Source organism: Saimiri boliviensis, chromosome 8, assembly GCF_048565385.1.
Source record: "Saimiri boliviensis isolate mSaiBol1 chromosome 8, mSaiBol1.pri, whole genome shotgun sequence".
In the NCBI taxonomy this organism is placed as follows: Eukaryota; Metazoa; Chordata; class Mammalia; order Primates; family Cebidae; genus Saimiri; species Saimiri boliviensis.
Genome location: NC_133456.1, coordinates 68,487,940 through 68,506,353, shown reverse-complemented (window position 1 = coordinate 68,506,353; position 18,414 = coordinate 68,487,940). Strand labels below are relative to the sequence as shown.

Here is an 18,414-nt window from a genome sequence, read left to right as displayed (position 1 = left end):
TACCAATGAGGACAAAGGCAGGAGGTGACCATCTTAAGTGAGGGCAAGAGCCTGTTTCTGTTCCCTTCACGGTGGGCTGGGACGCCGGAAGTGACGCCGTCGTTGGCGGAAACGCGGTTTGCGGAGTTAGGCGAAAACATGGCTGCCGCCGGTCTGGCGCTTATTTGCAAGAGAGTTTCAGCCGCCCTGAAGGCGTCCGCGTCGTTGCTAACTCCGCAGGTCCCTGCCTGCACAGGGTAAGTGATGCATAAAGTCAGTTTGCCCACCTCTCCAAGTTTGAATCTTGTTTCGTTGCCGAGATGCCGAGAGGCCGCCCGGATGACGGCCGGAGCCCACCTCGCTGGGGAGTGACCTTGGAGAAGCGCCCACCTCCGACGTCGCCGCCCCTTCCTCGTTTTGTGGCTGCCTGCTGTGCACCAGGCAGTATGTAGGGTTTGTAGCTGTCCCGCATTTGTTGAAGGAAATAAACCTGTAACTGCAGAAGCATCCTCTGGGGATGGGTGAGGTGGGAAAAACTTCCCCGAAGACGTTTTTGTTACGATACCCAAGTCTGTGTCAGGTTTGGATGGATTAAAAAAGAAGAGATATTTGTATTTACAGGATGTGTTACAATGAAAATAGCAAATGCACCGGAAGTCGCCCTGCAGGCGTGAGAAAGAAGCAGCCACAAAGTGGTGTTCATTATTTCAAGGTGGAAGACAACTCTCGTCTGGACAGAGCGAGCTCATGTTTTACTTTAAAAGCGTGTATGGTTTCCTGCCCTTTACTGGCGTTTGTCTATAGAGTTGAATTTCATAAACAGTAGAGCAGGTCAGATTTTTTAAAAAGGAAGCGGCGTATTTGCTCTTGAATACGCAAGCAGTTATTGAGCATCTGTTGTGCGCTGATTTAATATTACACTAACCTCAGAGATAAGCATTTTTTTTCTTAATTTTACAGAGCTCAGAGGTTATAACTTGATCAAGGTGGTGAGCTTAGATCAATTATCTCCTACTTCATCATCATTTTTCCTTGTAAATGAAATAATTTAGCGTTTTAAATTATCAAAAGATGAATGTATGTATGTTCATTTACAGTCACTTTGCAGAATGGAGTGATGATGTATTTTGAAGAAGAAAGCAAAAATGAACAATAATTCTACCCCTATAGATAAACAAATTTCCTACCCTTTTTAACTTTGCATATATACATATATATATATAATTTTTAAACGAAATTAGGACCATATTTATATGTCTCCATTTTTGTGCCCTACTGTTCTTTTCTCAACATTTAAACATTTTCAAACCAACGGAAAAGTTGTAAGAGTAGTAAAAAGAATAACGGAAATAGTCTTCACAACTGTTAACCAGTAGCCACGTTAAAAAAAAAAAAAAGAAAAGAAAACTCTTTATATTCATCTTCTTTTTATTTCTGAACTGTTTGAAACGTCAGAATTTAAAACATCATGACACTTCAGCTTGAATATTCTAATAGCAAGGACATTGACTTAACCACAATACAATGATCACCAATGAAATTTAATATTGATATGCTGCTATTATTACATTACTGTCATCTAGCAAATAGTCCAAAGTCCTCAGTTGTCCTGGTAACTTAGTAATTTCTTTTCTTTTATTTCTTTTTTTTTTTTTTTTTTTTTGAGTTGATGCCTCTCTCTGTCGCCCAGGCTGGAGTGCAGTGGCATGATCTCTGCTCACTGCAATCTCTGCTTCCCGGGTTCAAGCGATTCTGCCTCAGCCTCCGGAGTAGCTGGGACCGCAGGTGCACACCACCACACCTGGCTAATTTTTGTATTTTTTAGTAGAGACGGGGTTTCACCGTGTTGGCCAGGATGGTCTCGATCTCCTGACCTCAGATCCACCACCTGCCTTGGCCTCACAAAGTGTTGGGATTACAGGTGTGAGCCACCGCACCCAGCCTCTTTTCTTTTTTTTGGTTCAGGATCCAGTGAGGGATCATTATTTGTTGCTTGGTTGCCATGACTCTTTAGTCTCCTTTAATCCAGAACAGTTTCTTTTCTCTCTCTCTCTCTCTCTCTCTCTCTCTCTCTCTCTCTCTCTCTCGATGTTGACATTTTGATGAGATTAGCTTTTTAAGAAACTCTCTTCTTTATTTGGATTTGTCTGATTGTTTCTTCATGGTTAGATTTAGGCTGAATATTTTTGGTGGGATACAATACTTGTGATATACTTCATTACTTAGTTTTAAATCATCTCAGGTCATTAACTATTTTTTAAAAACAGGATTTTTGAATTACTGCATAAAAATTTATCATACAGATGCATAATAATTTTTTAAACCATTCTCAGCTGCACATTTATGTAATTAAAAACCTGGTATTCTACATAGTGCTTTAATACACATCTTAACTTATAAATTCCCATCTGTGATAATTTCTTCAGTTGAAATTTCTAGATGTAGAATTACTGAGTTAAAGGAAGAAGTATTTGATACATGTTGCAAAATTTGTGGGGGTTTTTAATTTTTGGTTTTTTTTGAGACAGAGACTGACTGTCGCCCAGGCTGAAGTGCAATGGTGTGATCTCAGCTCTCTGAAACCTCTGCCTCCCAGGCTCAAACCATCCTCCCACCTCAGCCTCCCGAGTAGTTGGGACTATAAGGTGCATACCACCATGCCTGGCTAATTTTTGTATTTTTGTTAAAGATGAGGTTTTGCCATCTTGTCCAAGCTGGTCTTGAATTCCTGGGCTCAAAGGGGTTGTCCCACCTCGGCCTCCCAAATTTCTGGGATTGCAGGTATGAGCCAGTGTGCCCAGCCCACATGTTGCAAAATTGACTGCTCTTTTTACCTGCATTTGCACCCATTAGCAATGTAAGAAGGACCCAAAAATGTTACCTTAAAATATAATTGTATAAATATATTTTATACAGTATATCTGAAATTATAAGGTAGCAGCTTCTGTAATGCAATATTAAAAGTACTTTCTAAAGCATTTTCAAAATTTATTATGGCCAAGCATGGTGGCTCACACTTGTAATCCCAGCACTTTGGGAGGCCAAGGTGGGAGGATCACTTGAGCCCAGGAGTTCGAGACCAGCCTGGGCAACATAGTGAGACCCAGTCTCTAAGTAAGAAAAAAAGAAAAAAAATTAATTCTTATGCAGAAACCCCAAGTAGCTTTTTAAGACATTATAGATGACAAATGGTTATGTTTATTATGTAATGTATATTGCTTATAAAATCAAGATATTACAAAACTTTAATTACTTGTTTATGTGTTTTCAATTACAGGTTTTTTCTTAGTTTGCTGCCTAAAAGTACACCAAATGTGACATCCTTTCACCAGTATAGATTACTTCATACCACATTGTCAAGGAAAGGACTAGAAGAATTTTTTGATGACCCAAAAAACTGGGGGCAAGAAAAAGTAAAATCTGGTGAGATATTTGGATTGGTCAGCATTCAATACATTTATTGAACTCCCCCCAGTCATTCTAGGATTATTTATCCAGTTCAGGAATTATTTAGATGTTTCCTTTTTCGTTCTTCTTTGGGACTGCTCCCTAGAGAAAGTTAAAAGGAGAATATAATAGTTGAGTTAATTGTTCTTCAGCAGATTGGCAGGATGGTCAGAAAAGGAATAGGTTGGAATTATTGACTAAGGTAAGGTTTAGGGCTTATTTTAGATTTTATTTTTTAGTGATAATTAAAAATTTATTTATTTATTTATTTATTTTTTTATTTTTTTTTTTGAGACGGAGTTTCGCTCTTGTTACCCAGGCTGGAGTGCAATGGCGCCATCTCGGCTCACCGCAATCTCCGCCTCCTGGGCTCAGGCAATTCTCCTGCCTCAGCCTCCTAAGTAGCTGGGATTACAGGCACGCGCCACCACGCCCTGCTAGTTTTTCGTATTTTTAGTAGAGACGGGGTTTCACCATGTTGACCAGGATGGTCTCGATCTCTCGACCTTGTGATCCACCTGCCTCGGCCTCCCAAAGTGCTGGGATTACAGGCTTGAGCCACCGCGCCCGGCTTAAAAATTTATTTATTTAGAGACAGAGTTTCGCTCTTGTTACCCAGGCTGGAGTGCAATGGCATGATCTCAGCTTACTGCAACCTCTGCCTCCCGCGTTCAAGCGGTTCTCCTGCCTCAGCCTCCTGAGTAGCTAGGATTACAGGCATGCACCACCATGCCCAGCTAATTTTGTATTTTTAGTAGAGATGGGGTTTCTCCATGTTGATCAGGCTGGTCTCGAACTCCCGACCTCAGGTGATCTGCCCACCTTGGCCTGGCCAAAAAGTTAATTTATAATGACATAACATATTTTGTCATTAAGGTGTGAAAATACATTCTGTACTAATGCTAACATTTTTTTAATGCTATTGCCAGTCATGTTAATAGTATTTTTGTATGTTACCTAATTTATCCCTAATTACACATTATGTTATATACTATACAAAAGCAATTATATATTTTACAGATAAGGAAACAGGCTTAGACAGGTTTAGAGAGCTTCAATAATTTGCCAAAGGGCACATGGCTAGAAATATTATTTCATATTATGTATTGTCATTTTAATAGGAGCAGCATGGACCCGTCAGCAACTAAGGAACAAAAGTAATGAAGATTTACATAAACTTTGGTAAGTATACTAAATACATTAACATCTAGACATTTGAAGCAGTTACAGTGTACCAATGAGGTAAAAACTAAATCTATGTGATATAAGAAATTGAGTAAAGTGATTTGTGTTATAGTACTATGGATGATAAATCTGATGTTTAAGATCATGAAAAATTTTTATGTGACAGGTTAGATTATGACAAATGTCACAGTTCTCAAGTAGTTGGAGATTTAGAAATTTTACTATCTTACGTTAGTCCTACTAACCTTTATACTAGCAATTTCAGTCAGTTAATAAAATGAAACAGGGAACAGTTGGTTGCTGGTTTTTTCTTTGAGACAAGGTTTTGCCTGTTGCTCAGGCTAGAGTGCAGTGGCACAGTCATGCCTTACTACAGCCTTGACCTCTTGGGCTCAAGTGATCCTCCCACCTCGGCCTCCCAGCATGCTGGGATTACAGGCTTAAGCCACGTCGCCCAGCCATTGCTTATATTTAGAATTCTCTCCTTTTCATTACATTTTCAGGGTCTGTAATCTTTAGCTTATTTGCTTTGGAAGGGTGTGTTGGAGGTTGCATTTAATTGAGAATTTAGGTAGATTTTTCTGGCAGGCTCTGATGAATTAGAGAGGGTTGAGAGGATTTAAGACAGGGTTGAATTTTAATGTACTATCTTCAGCCCAAAGATACATTTTGTTTGGACCATAATTGCTTTTTAAGTTGGGAAGTTTCACACAAAAAATACTATTTCTGTCTGCTCTTGAATAATGTGACCTGTGATTTGGCAACACTGGCCCTGCATTGCTACATGGCAACAACTTGGCTGGTCTGTGGAGCAGCTGCCCCTTCTGGATGGAGCAGGGACACACCGCTTCTCACCTGCCCTGTGGTTCTTTCACCGTGTCTGCTTCCTTCATCATCGTTACCTGCCTAGACACTCTAGTAGACATTGACTTTGGTCTTGACCTCCTGACCTCAAGTGATCTACCTGCCTCACCCTCGGAAAGTGCTGGAATTACAGAAGTGAGCCTCTGTACCCGGCCCCAACTCTTATTCTCAAACAGATATATTCAGAAGATCTGTCTTTACTTTAGCTCTGCTGCTTCAGTACCTTTGATTGTGTGTGCTCTGCTCTCCTTCTATCATATATTCCATCTCCTCTATGAATCTTTCCCTGGTCATCTTAGCTAGAAGAGATGTTTCTCACTCCCCCACTTAATTTTTCTAGTGCTTATCATCTGTCCCTCTAACTATGCCACACCACATTACAGTTTCAGAAGCAATACAGTGGAATTAAAATAGAATGGATTTTGTACACAGAGAGTCGGAGATTTGAATCTTGAATTACCTGTGTGACCCAGCATACCTTACTTCTCTTGGCCTTAGCTTCTTCATTTAGTAAGTGGAAATAGTACCAACCTCAGAAGGTGGTTGTGAGAACTAAATGAAATAAGTGTATATAAAATGCTTAACACACTGTGTGGTATATAATAAATAGTAGATGTTATTTGTCTTCCATCTCCTTCTCTACTCTTCACTTGGAATGCAAGGGCTGTGTCTTATGCCTCTTTATAATTCCCTTAGCACTTAATACATGTGGCACATGGAAAGTTTATTAAACAAATGGATAAGCAAAGATGGTTGGTTATGTATAAAGGATTATTCTTTGTAATCGTATTCTGTATATTGAGATTTCTAATAAGACCTTTTGTTTTGAGACAAGATCTCATTTTATCCCCAGGCTGGAGTGTAGTAGTGTGATCATAGCCCACTATAGCTTCGAACTACCAGACTCAAGCAGTCTTTCTGCCTCAGTCTCTCAAATAGTCTCTCAAATAGTATGTGCCCCCATGCCCGGCTAATTACATTTTTTATTTTTTGTAGAGATGGAGTCTTACTGTGTTGCCCAGCCTGGTCTTGAACTCCTGAGGTCAAGCAATCCTCCCACCTCAGCCCCCAAAGTTCTGGGATTACAGGCATGAGCCACAGCACCTCGCCCCTAAGTGCCTTTCAAGTACAGATAATTATTTTTGATGTTAGAAATCACAGCTTTGTTAATATAACCACAGCATACCTTCACAAGGTCTGCGTTCTTTTGTATAGGTATGTCTTACTCAAGGAAAGGAACATGCTCCTAACCCTACAGCAGGAGGCCAAGCGGCAGATATTGCCAATGCCAAGTCCAGAGCGGCTGGAGAAGGTAAAGACTGGGGAGGCTGGAGAGGTTGCCAGTGCCCAGTCCAGAGCGGCTGGAGAAGGAAGGACTGGGGAGGCTGGAGAGGTTGTGAGTGCCCAGTCCGGAGCGGCTGGAGAAGGAAGGACTGGGGAGGCTGGAGAGGTTGCGAGTGCCCAGTTCAGAGCGGCTGGAGAAGGAAGGACTGGGGAGGCTGGAGAGGTTGCGAGTGCCCAGTCCAGAGCGGCTGGAGAAGGAAGGACTGGGGAGGCTGGAGAGGTTGCCAGTGCCCAGTTCAGAGCGCTGGAGAAGGAAGGTCTGGGCCGCGGGATTACAGCAAAAAGGAGTGGGGGTGTGGTTCCTGTATTACTTGTCAAATAGATTTTTTTTTTCTTATTTCGGTTTGATTTTTAGTAAATTTGAGTAGTGCAAGCAGCACAGCTCATTTGGAAACATTTCCATGGCCCCTAAAAGAAATCTCATACTCATCAGTAGCCATTCCTCATTCCCACCTGCAACTTTTTTTCCTTTTGTGGCAGGGAGTGTCTCACTCTGTCGCCTAGTCTGGAGTGCAGTGGTGTGATATCATGTATCACTGCAACCGCCACTTGCCAGGTTCAAGTGATTTTCCTGCCTCAGCCTCCCAAGTAACTGGGTTATAGGCGCGTATCACCACACCCAGCTGATTTTTGTACTTTTGGTGTAAGTGGGGTTTCACCATGCTGGCCGGGCTGATCTCAAACTCTTGACCTCAGGTGATCCACCTCCCTTAACCTCCCAAACCTCCCAAATCTGCAACTTGTGACATACTTGTGGACAAATGTTTTTATTTGAGTAGATACCTAAGAGTCAGATTGCTGGCTCACGTGATAAATCTATGTTTGACGTTGTGAGAAGCTGCCGAGCTGTTTCCCGAAGTAGCTGTACCGCTTTACATTTCCACGTCTGGTTTAACTGTTTCCTTAGTAACTAGATTAATTTTTCACTGCTTTTTAAAATACTGTGGTAAAAAAAATCACATCACATAAAATTTACCATCTTGACCATTTTTAAGTGTAAGAGTCAGTAGTGTTTAATTTATTTACAGAGTGTGAAAGGTTGGTTACTTTTTAAATTCACTTTTCTTTCTTATTAAAAGAATGATCCCTTGTGTATTTGTTCCCATTCTCAGAGGTAATCAATCTTACATGTTTTGCATTCATTCTTCAAAGTTTTTCTGTACGTGTAGAAGTATATCTAATTGTTTTTATTTATATAAATTTGGTTATAATCTTTTTAAACTTGAATTTTTCACCTATGTAATATATCCTGGGTATCTTTTCACATCAGTATGAGATCTACATCTTTTAAAAGTATGTTTAAGATAATTTTCCACATGGAAGACTTATGATTACATTTAGATTTAGGCTTTTACTAGATTGCTTTCAAGATGCGCCCTTTATTGATTTTTCTGTGCCATTGTAAGTAGTGGGAACGGAACTCAGTTTCTGTGATAGCATTAGTCCTGCCGTCTCTGGTGACCTCAGCTACTTTAGCTTCCCTTCCTCACCAGTCACAGCCATTGTTACCACACTGCCCTTAAGATGGAAGGACATAGCAATCCCTGGAGAAAATCAAAGAAGGTATAGAATAAAACCTCATTGATTTGCCCTAATTATGGAGGTTATTCTGATGTAGTGAAAGTTGAATCATATAACGTTTTTGTTCTTTTTTTTTTTTGAGATGGAGTCTTGCTTTGTCTCCAGGCTGGAGTGCAGTGGCTTGATCTCCGCTCACTGTGACCTCCACCTCCCAGGTTCAAACGATTCTCCTGCCTCAGCCTCCTGTGTAGCTGGAATTACTGGTGTGTGCCACTGTGCCCAGCTAATTTTTGTATTTTTAATAGAAACGGGTTTCTTCATATTGGCCAGGCTGGTTTCAAACTCCTGACCTCGTGATCCTCCCATCTCGGCCTCCCAAAGTGTTGGGATTATAGGTGTGAGCCACCACGCCCAGCCATATTTTCATTCTTTTATCTTTATTTTGACAAAATCTTAGATTCTCAGAAAAATTGTAAGAATAGTAGAAGGAATTCTCATATGCCCTCTGCCCAGATTCCCATGTGACTGACTGTTTTACTGCATTTACCTTATCCTTCTATGAGACTATCACCCCTCCACACACACTGTTTTTTCTCAAATGTTTGAGAGTGAGTTGTACATGTGACATCACTTTATCTATAAAAACTTAAGAGAAACCAGGTTATTCCTTTGTATAACCACTATATAATTTTCAAAATCAGGAAATTAACATTGATACAATATTATTAGCTGAATCTACAGGTCTTATTTAGAGACTATCAGTTATCCCAACAGTGTCTTTTATGGCAAAAGAAAATTCCGCATCATGAATTTTCACGTATCTCTTTAGTCTCCTTTAATCTGGAAACTCAGTCTTTCTTTGTGTTTCCTGACAGTGAAATTTTTTTAAAGTATAGGGCCTGGGAGATTGAGGCTGTAGTGAGCCATGATTGTGCCAGCATACTCCAGCCTGGGTGACCCAGCAAAACCCTGTCTCAAAAAATAAAAAAAAAGTGCAATGACAAGTAAGGATGCTTTATAAAGAACACATTGTTTATTTGATGAACAAGTTTTGGCTATAATGGGGCTGTTACGGAACTTTTGAACGTCAACAGTGGATTGCTTTGAATCTGTATTTCAGAGGCGAACTCCAGCCCAACAGGTCATATCTACTGGACTTTCTGAATCAGTAACCCAACATAATAAAAATTTACTCCAGATAAGCTGAAAGTGACCATGATTTTTTCAAACTTCAAATATATCTGGTGTTTCCAGTGTTTTGTGACATACCACTAAGGAAACTTTATTAAGAAAAAAATTTTTTTTAAAAAATTTGCAATGTAAGATAGAAACTGAAGATCTGAAACTGTCTAAGGAAGAGTAAAAGAGAAAAGAAGAATTGTAATTGGTATGTAGTTCCTATCACTCGGCTGATCTGAGTTGATACCCAGTTCAAGCATATTACAGACAAATTTTACTTACAGAATAATATGAAAATTAAGGGAGAAATGTTATAATTCTGGCAGAATAGTTAGCTATGATTATAACTAAAGTAGTAACTCTCCATCTGAGATATATATCCTGACTCTGTGCTTCTTTTCGGAGTATTAGTACCTATTTATCACCCAAATAAATGATGTTATGTTAGTCCCCTTGTGTTTGAAATACAGAAAAAAGGCAAATGATAAAAGATAGATTACAATTTTGCAAGTGTATCTCTTTGTTTCTTTTTTAAAAATGTGTTTCAAGGGCTACTCTGTAATTAATTCTTGGCTATAAATAGAAGTGTATATTGTGCCGGGTAAGAACCCTGGAGCATAGTTCTGTTAGTTTTATATTCTCTCAACTGGAGCTCTTTGCACTGAGAAACTTACAAACTAGAGAAGAAGGCTCTTTGAGGTTGACTTGTTTTCAGTAAGGTATATCTAAATAACACTTTTGGTTTTCCTTGAACTGTTGAATGTGAATTCTGTGGGCTTCATAGCCATTTACTTTCTATCTTTGTGAGCTAACATTGGATTTCAGCTAGAAGCCTCAATCTTACCCTTGCTTAGGCAAACTGCTTAACATAGTCAACAACCAGATTTATTAAAAATTTCTAAAGATTAGAGAGTTTTATATAAAGCCCTTATCAGTGTGGTCCCTTTTCTCCTAAGTTTGTCTTCAAAATAGAATTTGTCTTAGTCATCTTTTCTTTTTCAGGGATTTAGTAGAAAGTAAAATAGGTGAGAGGAAGGCATGTGAACCCAGCTACTGTGTCGCGTAGTGAAGTTGAGGATTGCGGAAGTGCTGAGTGTGTACACAGCAGGTTTTGGGCCGGGCGCAGAGGCTCACGCCTGTAATCTCAGCGCTTTGGGAGGCCAAGGCAAGCAGGTCACTTGAGCCCAAGGAGTTGGAGACCAGCGTGGGCTACATGTCAAAACCCCATCTCTACCACAAAAATACAAAAATGAGCCGGGCGTGATGGCATGTGCCTGTAGTCACAGCTACTGGGAGGCTGACGTGAGAGGATTGCTTGAGCCTGGGAGGCAGAGGTTGCAGTGAGCCAAGATCATGCCACTGCACTCCAGCTTGAACGACAGAGCTAGACCCTGTCTCAAAACCAAAACAGATTATGAAGTAATTTTATCTAAATCTGTGGCTTTCACGTTTTTCAGATCTCATAGCTACTTGGGAGATTATAATCTGTGCTTTTTTTTTTTGGAGATGGAGTCTCGCTCTGTAGCTCAGGCTGGAGTGCAGTGGCGCAATCTCAGCTCACTGCAACCTCTACCTCCTGGGTCCCCATTCAAGCAGTTCTTACCTCAGCCTCCTAAGTAGCTGGAATTACAGGCACGAGCCACCATGCCCAGCTAATATTTGTATTTTTCAGTAGAGACGGGGTTTCACCATGTTGGCCAGTCCAGTCTTGAACTCCTGACCTTGTGGTCCGCCTGCCTCAGCCTCCCAAAGTGCTGGGATTACAGGTGTAAGCCACCATGCCTGGCCATAATCTGTGCTTTCTTTGAGGATTTTTATGAGAAACAAATGTACTTATGCAGTATTTGATACCTGTTGTGATGCTCAAGGGTGATACAGATAAAATAGCTCTCAGTATGTATTTAGAACTATGAAAACGTTTGGTCCATCTCACGTTTCAATCCCCAACATACAAATATTTATTTTGTTTTGTGTTTGGTTTTGTTGCTGTTGTTGTTGTTGTTGTTGTTGTGTGTGTTTTTTTTTTCTTTTTAAAATTTTTATTTTGTTACACGGAGTTTTGCCCTTGTTGCCCAGGCTGGAATACAATCTCCACTCACTGCAACTTCCGCCTCCCTGGTTCAGGCAATTCTCCTGCCTCAGCCTCCCGAGTAGCTGGGATTACAGGCGTGCGCCACCACGCCCAGCTAATTTTGTATTTTTAGTAGAAACGAGGTTTCTCCATATTGTGGTCAGGCTGGTCATGAACTCCCAACCTCAGGTGGTCCTCCCGCCTCGGCCTCCCAAAGTGTTGGGATTACAGGAGCCACCATGTCCAGCCATGAATATTTATATATAAACATATATAAGGCTGGGTGTGGTGGCTCGTGCCTGTAATCCCAGCACTTTGGGAGGCCAAGTTGGGCGGATCATCCGAGGCCAGGAGTTTGAGACCAGCCTGGACAACATGGTGAAACCCTATCTCTACTAAAAATACGAAAAATTAGCTGGGCATGGTGGAGGGCACCTGTAATCCCAGCTACTTGGGAGGCTGAGGTGGAAGAATCACTTGAATCCGGGAGGTGGAGGTTGCAGTGAGCCAAGATCACACTACCACTCCAGCCTGAGCAACAGAGAGAGACTCTGTCTCAAAAAAATATATATATAAATATATATACAGATATATGTATATACACATACACCTGTTACTCTGCAAATATATACATTATAACACCATAGAAATCTTAAAGTGATAAAAAGAAATAGAAGTTTAATAGTATCATCCTGCATCTTGATAAATCTTTGGAGATTCATATCTGGATGGACTGTATTCCTTTCCCTGTAGCAGCAACAGCTACCAAGCAGGCCACAATATCCATATCTGCATGTCAGAGACACAGTGATTAGTTGAGACCAAAACATATCTTTTTTAAGATAATGAAAATAGCAAGTTGTTACCACTTCTTATTAGCTTATTGAGTTTTGAAATAACATGATTCAGATTGGGTCTCCAAAAAGAATTGATACAAGTGTATCTCACTCCAAACAAAACTAATATATGGAAATAGATTTGTATTTAAATACAGCTATAAGCTTTTTAAAAAATAGAGAAAGTGGCAATATAGACACCCATGTAGACCTACATGTGCCAAAAAGTACTTAACAGAGTGGTTCTTTGGCGTAACTGTTTATCGTTAATTTTTTGTAGCAGAGGTGTCTGTACATTCTCGTTCCTTAAATTTTGTAGTGGGTGATTGTTAGAATTGGGTCTTTCCGTTCTCTTCAGGTAGCAGATTCCTTGGATGCATTAGATACAGTTGTCCAGGAAGATCTTTTTCTTCTCTTTTCAGGTAATAGAGTCCATGGATGCTTTAGATACCGTTGTCCAGGAAAGAGAAGATGCCATAAGGCTTCTTCAGACTGGTCAAGAAAGAGCTCGACCTGGTGCTTGGAGAAGAGACATCTTTGGAAGAGCCATCTGGTATGTGGTTACACGGTGGCTCTTCGAAAATGAGAGTAAAATCCACGCCTCATTTCCCTGCCCAATATCTTAAAAAAAAAACTTGCACCATATGATAGGTTAGAGATACGTCTAATATGAAAAGAGGTCCCACACCCCTTTCGGACCTTAGTGAAGGAGAATATGAATGAAGGTAGCTTCATCTGGTAAAACCAGCCCAGACCTCCCGTTTCCTGTGATTCAGTCATCTATAAGTCTGTATTGTAGTCGTTCTTAATCTTTTTATTTTTTTAGAACTGAAAGGTCACATATATCTATTACTGAACCCAGGCAACCAAAGCCTTCTTTTTTTTTTTTTTTTTTTTTTTTTTAACATGAATAATGGAAGCACTGTGAGTTGTACTAACTAATGCCTTCGTAACAGATCCAGAGAGGAAACTGTTCAGACTTCTCCAGATAGCAGTGACATTTCTCAGCTTGATTTGGTAACACCATTGTGACCTTCAGACAGCATAAATATGTGTGCCATTGCACGTGCAATTCCTCATAGACCCAGCTTGGTTCTTCTCCAGTGTCTCCTTGTGGAGTTGTACCTGATTTCATTACCAGTTTTCATCCGAATCCACTGGGGAATGGGACGATTTTGCTTTTGTTTCTTGGCCAGGAATCCCTTAATCCTGAAAGTCTTGTGAGAAGACATGGTGAGAAACGGAGTAAAGCACTCACCACGAGGACAGAGAAAGGAAGAGAGTGTGGTTCTTAATCTTATGTGAATCACAAGACCTTTTGAGAATTTGATGAAAGTTAATTGATAATTTCCCCAGAAGAATGTACGTGTACACGTCACTTCCGAAGGTGTAAAACCCACGAAGCTAACTTCAGCACACACACCTGCCCTCTTTGCCCCTGGAGAACCTGGAACTATTTTTTTAAGTCTCAGGGAATGTCACATGAACCAGTTTCAGTTTGCGCCCGTTGCCCTCAGGATAAGTAAGCCCTACACCAAATTATGAAATAGTCTTTTTAATACCTCCTTGTTGCTCCTACATCCAAATCCCACACTCTTGTCAGCCTTTGGGAAAGGATTTGATAATTCACAGTCATGCTGAGGCATAAGTAACTGAGAAAACCTGGTGTAAATAAACCTCCTTCTGAAGCGAGGCTGTTCAACCCAAGGGTAAATAAACCTCCCCTCAGAAGGAATTTCATTTACCTTTGGGTTGAACAACCAAGATGAAGCATCATTAGACTTTGAACGTAGGCACAACGGGGAAAGCGTTCTGGTTAGAGCCCTTCCCTGTACTCTTGACGTTATGCCATTTATGACTCGTTTGATAGGTTGTTTTAATGGAGTTTGTGGCAACAGGGCTGCTTGGAGCCAAATTGGAGAGTGTGTGCTGTCTGTAACGAGTAAGTTCAAAACAGAAAAGAGAGGAATTGCCAAAGCATCTCACTAAGAGCATTTATCTATTTTATTTTCTACTAATTTTCATTTGGACTAACCCATTTGAGGTAAATTAGGAAAGTGAAATTGTATTAAATGTCTTCTTTAAGGCAAATAACTTTTTGCCTTATTGGCAGGCACAAGTTCAAGCCGTGGCCTTTACCTTGGCACCTAAATAAAAGATACAATAGGAAACGATTCTTCGCAATGCCGTATGTGGACCGTTTTCTCAGGTGAGCACAAGTACCCTTAATAATAAAATATGTTATCTTTATACCAGATGACATATGTTAAGCTTTCTTTAAATTTTAATTTCTGTTATTACATAAGAAATTTAAAAAATAGGAAAGTCAGGTAGAAAGAAAAATTGAAGTAATATATAAGCTCACCTTCGGAAAAGCAACTGTTGGCTAAGCATGGTGGCTCACGCCTGTAATCCCAGCACTTTGGGAGGCTGAGGCAGGTAGATCACTTGAGGTCAGGAGAGTTCAAGACCAGCCTGGCCAACGTGGTGAAAACCTGTCTCTACTAAAAGTACAAAAATTAGCCCGCCGTGGTGGTGTGCACCTGTAATCTCAGCTGCTTAGAAAGCAGAGGCACGAGAATCGCTCGAACCTGGGAGGCGGAGGTCACAGTGAGCTGAGATTGCACCACTGCACTCCAGCCTGGGTGACAGAGAGAGACTCTGTCTCCAAAAAAAGGGAGAAAAAATAGCCACTGTTAACATTATAGTATGTAGTATGTATCATTTCTTTTTTTTTTTTTTTTTTTTTTTGAGACAGAGTTTTGCTCTCGTTACCCAGGCTGGAGTGCAATGGCACGATCTCGGCTCACCGCAACCTCCGCCTCTCGGGTTCAGGCAATTCTCCTTCCTCAGCCTCCTGAGTAGCTGGGATTACAGGCACGCACCACCATGCCCAGCTAATGTTTTATATTTTTAGTAGAGACGAGGTTTCACCATGTTGACCAGGATGGTCTCGATCTCTTGACCTTGTGATCCACCCACCTCGGCCTCCCAAAGTGCTGGGATTACAGGCTTGAGCCAACGCGCCCGGCCTAGTACGTATCATTTCAAAAGTTTTAATCCCTTTCTATTATTCTATCTATATGTATATAGAAAACTTTCTACTGTTATATGAAAATGAAGGCCCAAATAATTGGACTGCATATAATGTGACTTCATGTTACTACAAGGCTGTTGAAAAAGGGCGTGGAAGAGAAGTCTGTTGTATTATATCTAAACCCATGAAAAAATAAATAAACTCATGTTATCCTGAAGAATGTTGATCTCCAAATATTTCCTCTAGCACATTTTTCCTTCATGAGGTTGTAACAGGAGCGGCCGCGAGAAACGGAGCTCTCAAACACGGAACGGGGAAGGAAGGGGTTTATTATTGCAGCCCGGAGCAGGCGATGATTTGTCTAAACCCAGCTCGTCCAACAAAGAAAGGTTTTGTCTTTATATAGGCTTACACTCTAGAGCAGGCGTCCCCAAACTACGGCCCCCCGCCGCACTTCAGAAAGGGACACCTCTTTCATTGGTGGTCAGTGAGAGGAGCACAGTATGTGGCGGCCCTCCAACGGTCTGAGGGACAGTGAACTGGCCCCCTGTGAAAAAGTTTGGGGACGTTTGCTCTAGATATTACACATGAAAGAATCTTAGGTTTACAGCCTTAGAAATCACGAGTGAAAGGGTTTTGCATTTACAGCTTTAGGAATCACATGTGAAAAGGATCTTGTTTAAGTAAAAAGTGTCTTCCAGAGAGTTTCCCCAATACCAAGCGTGTTCTTTACAGGAAGGTGATTCAGGAGGTGCCAGGTGGCCAGCCTTTTCTTCTATTGAAATGCAGTGTGGAAGTCAGGGGCGACGTGATCCCTGATGCCTGGGTCTCCTACGGCAAGGTTTATCCCTGAATAGGAAGAACACAGGGCTTCTGTTATGACAGGAGTTCAGTGTTCCATGAACCACTCGCTGATAACCATACAAACTTCAGATTTTTTTTTAAAGAGCTATTTTAAAGAGGCTGGAGTTTAATCCCCAAAAACTGCAAGTAGGAGGGAAACGTACAGCAAGCTTATGGTTTCCTGGGCCAAGGGTGCTACTCAACTCCCTTTGCCGTGGCTCCAGAGACAGGGCAGAGGAACCAAAGAGCTCCTGGCTAAAGGTGCTAGAAATAGAATTCAAAGCTGGGAAAGCAGCTGGAAAATTAAAGGAGAAATCATAGCAGCACAATAGTAGCACAAGAACCACAGCTTTTTTTTGTTTTGAGACAGTTTCGCTTGTTACCCAGGCTGGAGTGCAATGGCGCGATCTCGGCTCACCGCAACCTCCGCCTCCTGGGTTCAGGCAATTCTCCTGTCTCAGCCTCCTGAGTAGCTGCGACTACAGGTGTGCACCACCATGCCCAGCTAATTTTTTGTATCTTTAGTAGAGATGCGGTTTCACCATGTTGACCAGGATGGTCTCGATCTCTTGACCTCGTGATCCACCCACCTCGGCCTCCCAAAGTGCTGGGATTACAGGCTTGAGCCACCACGCCCGGCCTTCTGAGTATTCTTAAAAACAGCAAAACTTTTTCCTTTCAGATGGGTTATGTTTTGTAAATGGTGAAAATTTAGTTGGAGCAAAGATTGATGAATAGAATGGGTGATCTCATTTTGACTTTGTTTAGTCTTACTTTTTCTTCCCCGTGTATGTGCGTTTTTACTTCATCCAGCTGTAATACTGGTTCTCTCAAATTTCTGTGGCCTTTCCCATAGTACTGGCATATTGTAATCTTTTTTTTTCCCCAAAAAACTGGTAACTTCAGCAGTACATCTCTTTGTTATATTTATATAAGCTTATTTCTATTCATCAGTATCCTCTAAGATAGTAATTTAACTATAGTAGAGGCTTGGTATCCAAAGATTTTTTCATTTTCAATTTTTACAACTCCTATGTTGACAGGTCAAGTAATTTATGTTGTGATTTATGCAGCAGATGTGTCATGCCCTGGGATACTGATGTGTGGGAACAAACTCTAATTAAAGTAATAGTAAGCCTAGCCAGAGCCTAAGAATCATCTCTTAGCAAGGTGTTAGGTTGTCCTTCTGTCGTGTTTTAGAAACCCTATAATTTTATGGAGCACATTAGATTTTTGACATCCTGAGATATATCCTGAAACTTGTAGGAATTCCCTACTTTCAAATACTATTCACTCTAGCTTATCATTTCCCCGATAAACAGAGAGAATAACACCCTGCTGAGAGATGAAGCTGTCATAACAGGATTGAATTTAAGGCCCAGACTGTTACAGGTTCATAAGATCTGGACATTCTTTCTAGTCAGGAAATAAGAGGGATATAGTTGGTATAGGGTTTCAGGTGCTCTGGACTTGTGTAGGTTTACAGTGATTACTATTCAAGTTTAATAATATACAGAACACACCAAGTACAGAGACTGGCATGTTTGAGGCTTTGATGTAATTGATTTATGCATAGTTTGATAGTATTGAATAATAGGGAAATACTTTTGTATAAATTGCTGTTATGCTTTTTTTTTTACTCTAGATTGGAACGTGAGAAACGAGCCCGCATCAAAGCACGGAAGGAAAATTTAGAGAAAAAGAAAGCAAAAATTCTTCTAAAAAAGTTTCCACATCTCGCGGAAGCCCAGAAGTCAAGTCCTGTCTAAGAAGTCTGAACTCTTGGGTCGGGCGCGGTGGCTCAAGCCTGTAATCCCAGCACTTTGGGAGGCCGAGGCGGGTGGATCAAGAGATCGAGACCATCTTGGTCAACAAGGTGAAACCCCGTCTCTACTAAAAATACAAAAAATTAGCTGGGCATGGTGGTGCGTGCCTGTAATCCCAGCTACTCAGGAGGCTGAGGCAGGAGAATTGCTTGAACCCAGGAGGTGGAGGTTGCGGTGAGCCGAGATCACGCCATTGCACTCCAGCCTGGGTAACAAGAGCGAAACTCCGTCTCAAAAAAAAAAAAAAAAAGAAGTCTGAACTCTTAAATTTACCATTTTGTT

At 41.0% G+C, this 18,414-nt stretch overlaps 2 protein-coding genes across 6 annotated transcripts; one reads left to right on the top strand and one right to left on the bottom strand.

The window, feature by feature from the left end:
* The first annotated feature begins 93 nt into the window (after positions 1–93).
* Positions 94–18,175, top strand: MRPL47 (mitochondrial ribosomal protein L47). 5 transcript variants are annotated; one of them, XR_012518833.1, is made up of 8 exons: positions 94–236; positions 3,257–3,402; positions 4,548–4,608; positions 5,427–5,610; positions 6,691–6,787; positions 12,849–12,979; positions 14,540–14,635; positions 17,952–18,040. XR_012518833.1 is itself a non-coding variant. In XM_074404579.1 (7 exons), the coding sequence occupies exons 1-7, from the start codon at positions 139–141 to the stop codon at positions 15,285–15,287; spliced, it is 732 nt and encodes a 243-aa protein (XP_074260680.1). In that variant the 5' UTR covers positions 95–138; the 3' UTR covers positions 15,288–17,945. The 5 variants fall into 5 exon arrangements, 3 of the variants coding, with proteins under 3 accessions (XP_074260680.1, XP_003926973.1, XP_074260681.1); XR_012518834.1 differs by lacking the exon at positions 17,952–18,040 and adding an exon at positions 15,185–15,270; XM_074404579.1 differs by lacking the exons at positions 5,427–5,610; positions 17,952–18,040 and adding an exon at positions 15,185–17,945 and having other exon boundaries at positions 95–236.
* LOC120367570 (large ribosomal subunit protein eL39-like) lies at positions 13,466–14,497 on the bottom strand. Its single transcript, XM_074404581.1, has one exon. The coding sequence runs from the start codon at positions 13,656–13,658 to the stop codon at positions 13,503–13,505; it is 156 nt and encodes a 51-aa protein (XP_074260682.1). The 5' UTR covers positions 13,659–14,497; the 3' UTR covers positions 13,466–13,502.
* Positions 18,176–18,414: the final 239 nt, after the last annotated feature.

Bases quoted from the DNA above. Each gene is read 5' to 3' on its own strand.
- MRPL47 (XM_003926924.4), top strand. From the start codon at position 139: ATGGCTGCCGCCGGTCTGGCGCTTATTTGCAAGAGAGTTTCAGCCGCC. The intron at 12,980-14,539 runs GTATGTGGTTAC...CCTTATTGGCAG, and splicing joins ATCTTTGGAAGAGCCATCTG to GCACAAGTTCAAGCCGTGGC. The intron at 14,636-17,951 runs GTGAGCACAAGT...TTTTTACTCTAG, and splicing joins TATGTGGACCGTTTTCTCAG to ATTGGAACGTGAGAAACGAG.
- LOC120367570 (XM_074404581.1), bottom strand. From the start codon at position 13,658: ATGTCTTCTCACAAGACTTTCAGGATTAAGGGATTCCTGGCCAAGAAA.